The 5,126-nt window shown below is 38.7% G+C and overlaps 1 protein-coding gene across 1 annotated transcript; it reads right to left on the bottom strand.

Moving 5' to 3' along the window:
• Window positions 1-198: 198 nt before the first annotated feature.
• On the bottom strand, window positions 199-5,092 carry LOC129573155 (uncharacterized; the record flags this gene model as incomplete). Its single annotated transcript, XM_055453448.1, has 3 exons — window positions 3,339-5,092; window positions 1,612-3,263; window positions 199-834 (listed from the first exon to the last, which is right to left on the bottom strand). Coding segments are annotated over exons 1-3 (3,921 nt in total), but the record flags the coding sequence as incomplete, so codon positions are not given.
• Between the last annotated feature and the right edge of the window lie 34 nt (window positions 5,093-5,126).

The following is a 5,126-nucleotide window of genomic DNA, read 5'->3' as shown; positions in this document are numbered from 1 at the left end:
GGCATTTGACAGTTGAAACTCTACATGCCATTACAAATAACATTACAACTCGGCCCATTCTGACAAGTAATCGCCCTCGATTAATTATAATTCTAAATCCTCCTCATTCCCTAAATATTCATAATCTGTACAATCATCATCTGTTATGTTCTTATTGCTATTTACAATTTCATCTGTTTCGCTTTCGTTTTCACTTACATCTGTGTTGCCTTCTTCGTCCAGTTCTTCAATGTTTTTACACGGTTCTAGCCACTTTTTCATTCTACTGGAATCAATTACACTATTATATGGCATCTGTGTTACTTGGCAATTTTCAACGTCTGATACTACATATCTGTCATGACCCAACTGTTTGCGAATTACATAAGGCCCCTTGTATTTCGGAATTAATTTTTTGTTCTTCCCTACTGTCGTGTCTACATTTTTTATTACAACCAAATCACCTACTTCAAATTCTTTTGCGGGCTTATGTTTTTCCTCAAAATATTTTTTATTGTACAACTGAGACTTCTGAATTCTTTGTTCTGCTTTCGCAATAATTTCGCTTCGATTCTCTGTTTCTTTTGAATAAAGATCATGCAAATATTCAGTCAATTCATCGACGGCAAGTCCACGCTGTTCCACATTGAACAATAGTTTACTCGGTGTTTGGCCAGTTGTGCAGTGCACCGTATTGTTAATAGCGAATTCAACGTCAACCAATTTATTTTTCCAATTCGCGTGATTCATGGGCTCGGTCAACTTAGACAATACACCTATCAGTGTACGATTCACTCTTTCAACTTGACCATTTGACTGTGGTGAGGCTACTGCATTCACAACTCGCTCAATTCCCTTCTCATTACAAAAATTTTTAAATTCTTTCGAAGTAAAACACGTTCCTCTATCATGCACCATTCTTCTGGGTCTACTGTATTCTACAAAATATCTCTTCAATGCACATATAGATTCTTTCGAACTGGTGTTCGTAGCATATAACTTTGTAAATTTCGTAAAAGAATCAACAACTACTAGCACATGCTTACGCTTTGAACCAACTGTTTCAAATGGACCGATGTGATCGATATGCACTGTGTCAAAAGGCACTGGCTTCTTCGGAATATTGTATAAATTACGCTCGTTGCTTCTGTGTGCCGCTGAATAATATATACACTTCAAGCAATTCCTAATAAATTTGTTCAACTTTTCTCGCATCAATGGGAACCAATAATGCTTCTGAATCTGATTTGCACATTTATCAATGCCAAGATGCCCATAATTCTCATGCACTGCTCTCATAATACTATCTTCCATTTCCATAGGCACATACAACTGTTGACATCTGTCATTCACCCGAAAAACTAACCCGTTTTCTAATTCATATCCCTTCACATCACTTCTCTCCAACTTGCTTCTTAGTTTTTTAACTCTTGGGTCACGCGACTGTGCAATTTGTATGTTCAAATCAACCTCATTTTCTGCGATTGTGCAAATCTGTGATATTCTACTTAAAGCATCCACGTGAGCCATTTGTTCGCCACTTCTGTGTCTTACTTTAAAATCAAATAACTCAAATCCTAAAGTCCACCTGGCGATTCTAGGGTTAATGTTCTTTTTTTCTAACGTCTGTACTAATGAATTACAATCTGTCACCACTGTAAACACAATCCCTTCCAATAACGACTTAAATCGCTCTAAAGCATTAACGATGGCTAGTGTTTCCAATTCAAAGCTATGGTACCGTGACTCTGGTTCTGTCGTTGTCTTTGAATAGTAAGCAACTGGGTGAAATTTGTTGTCCTTTTGCTTCTGTAATAACATTCCACCATACCCACGCGTACATGCATCTGTGTGTAGCTCTGTTTCACGTTTTGGGTCAAAAATACACAACACCGGCGGCTCTAAAAGTTTATTCTTCAATGTTTCAAACGCATCCTTACATTCTTCTGTCCATTCGAATTTCACGTTTTTCTTTGTTAAATTGGTCAACGGTTTGGCAATCGTAGAAAAATTGTAAATAAATCGCCGAAAATACGAAAATAATCCCAAGCATCTCTGTACTGCGTGTGCATCTGTTGGCACTACGTATTCTCTTATGGCTTTTAAATGATTATCATTTGGTCTCATTCCATTCTCATTTACAATATAACCCAAATATTCAATTTCACGATATGCGAATCTACACTTATTAAAATTTAACCTCAATCCAGCCTCTGCTAACAATCGCAATACTTCTGACAAAATTTCTTCGTGTTCCCTTAACGTTTCTGTGGCTATATTGATATCATCCAAATATACAACAATTTTTCCTGCATCAATCAAAGGCTTTAGCACACGGTTAATTAGCTTCTGAAATACTGGTGGTGCGTTCTTCAGTCCAAAAGGCATGTAACAATACTCATATTGACCCGTTGGTGTAACAAATGCCGTCAACGGTATTGACTCTTCTTCCACCGGCACCTGATGAAATCCACTTTCTAAATCTAATGTACTAAAATACTTTTTCCCACCCAAATACGTTAAGCAATCCTCGATTAATGGCAACGGATAATGATCTTTAACTGTTATTTTGTTCAAAGCACGATAGTCGACGCACATTCTCAAGTCTCCGTTCTTTTTTCTCACTAACACAATCGGCGATGCGTAAGGCGATTCACTGTGTCTAATTATTCCCCGAGCCAACAAATCATCAATTGTTTTTTGTACCTCTGCTTTTTCTTTAAAAGACAATCGGCGTGGGCTACTGTACACTGGTGCATCGCTGGTCAATTTTATTTTCATAGAATACGCTGTCAATTTTTTTTCTTTGTCAAGCAGTTTAACGTAACTCTTGTCGATGGTAGACCTCAAAGCATCTGCTTCTCTTTTATCTAATTGTTTGTCAATGTCAATTAAATCTGATAACAATTCATCCGCCTCAGTTGTATTTATTAGCATAATAAGTTCATCAAAGTTATTTAAATCTTCTGGCTCAATTAAATTAACACAATATTCCATACGTTCTTCACATGACATAAGGTCATTAATCAAGTTAATCTCAGGGTCAGACTTACACATTTTCTCTTTACCTACTTGTGGCACCGTTTTCTTTTTCTCTGGACTCTTAAATAAATTGAACAATTCAAGTGCACTGACGACGGTTTCGTTTGGAATCTGGGCTTTATTTCTATTTAATTTCAATAAATCTTCAATACTGTATTTTATTTCTTTTACTTGACATAAATGGATATTCATTTTTTTGAGTAAATCTCGTCCGACAAGTAGATCTACGGCTGCTTCTTCATCTGGCAAAACAAGAAAATCATGTGTGAGAATATGTTCACGAAACACAAATTGACATTTTACAAAGCCGTACATACTTAATGTTTTATTGCCCATTCCACGATAACCCGATGGTCTATGATTTTTGTTCACTAAAAACGGCACATAGGACCTCTTCACAGTGCTAACGGGACTGCCAGAATCAAAAAGAGCAATACGCGAAATTAGTTCAGTGCACTTATCTTGTTCATAGAAGGCAACACTTACCAAATTAGTATGTGACAACTGTTCGGCTAAACGCTTGACTTCATGTTCCTCTGACTCGGCAATGGCTGCTGCGACGGCTGCTGCATTGGCTACTTCTGATGGCTTCTTCTTATCCGGGCAATCATGGCGGGTATGGCCAACTTTATGGCACACGAAACAACTGTTGATTGGCCGCTTTGGCTTTTTGCATCGGCTTTGATAATGCCCGTAATCGAAACACTTATAACAACGAATTGTTGACATATCCACTCCATTCGCGCCCGCATTGACATTGGCACTGGCTACTGAAGCATTAAAGCCACTGTTGGCAACTGTCATCAACGCTTTGGCTTTGTTTGCAACTGGTTGAATTAACACTTTCTTCATTGACATCATTGCATTGCGCTTCTTTTCGTATCTTTCCATCAACACTTTGAACTCAACCATGGTTGTGGCACTGTATAACATTGACACCAGTGTTGAAGAATCATTGAGACCATCGATGATTATTTCAATCAAGTCTGCTTCAGAAACTTCTGCTCGGCTGGCGATAAATTGCATTTCAATCACATACTGACGCGGTGTTTCATCTGGCTTCATCGTGCGCGCTTTCAATTGCTTCAATACATCTTGCACAGTGTATGCCCGTTTGTATTCCGTGATCAATGCCCGTTTCAAGTCAACATATGACATCACATGAGTAATTTGCACAAAACGTTTCGCACTTCCATCCATTAAATGCCGTGCGGCCACCAGTTGATCACGTTCACTGTATTTAAACATTTCGAACACATTTTCAAGATCAGCAATCCATTTACTTACATCTTGTGCGTCTGAACCATCGAACTTTGACATCATTGCTTCGAGCACTTTTAAATCAATGCGTCTGGTTTCCAACTGTTGTAATTCACGTTGTAATTCGAGTAATTCACGTTTCTTACGCATGATTGCCAACTGACAATCCAATTCTGCTTCTTCACGTTCCATTTGCAATGCCCAGTTTTGTTGCACGATTTGCTGCTGTTGAATTTGTTGAATCTGTTGCTGCTGTTGCACGTCTTGGATTGGCTGCTGTTGCACATTTTGCACTGGCCCACTTTGAATTGGCTGCGGTTGCACATTTTGCACCGAAACATTTTGGATTGGCTGCTGCTGCACGTTTTGGAGTGGCTGCTGTTGCACATTTTGCGCTGACACATTTTGGATTGGCTCGCTTTGGATTGGTTGTTGTTGCACGTTTTGCTGCTGTTGTGACTCGTTTCCGACCGGCTGCTGTGCATTTTGTTCGTCCTGTGGTTGTCGCTCTTCCACGTTATCCAACATTACCGCACTTTCATCTGGTTGTTTTCGTCGCAATTGCATGTTCTGTGCCATTAAATCATCGTACAGTGGGCGCAATTGTGTCATCGTGGCTTCTGGATCGAATTGAACGCCCGCTTCTTGGAGCAATCGCATGACATCAACTCTGCGTAACATGTTCGACATGGTGCACAGCGAAAATCACAAAAATATTGATGAAATTGTAAATATTTCCACGAAATTTCTATTTTCCCCAATAGATTGTCCACTTATCAATCGAATCCCACTTCTGAATTGTAATGAATTGACACGATGATCGATATTTTTAATGATTAAATTCA

This window comes from Sitodiplosis mosellana, unplaced genomic scaffold, assembly GCF_009176505.1.
Source record: "Sitodiplosis mosellana isolate CC-2019 unplaced genomic scaffold, AAFC_SMos_1.0 Smas_scaffold_5966, whole genome shotgun sequence".
Taxonomy (NCBI): Eukaryota; Metazoa; Arthropoda; class Insecta; order Diptera; family Cecidomyiidae; genus Sitodiplosis; species Sitodiplosis mosellana.
Note: the sequence above shows the minus strand (reverse complement) of the source record. Positions and strands in the feature narration are given on the sequence as shown.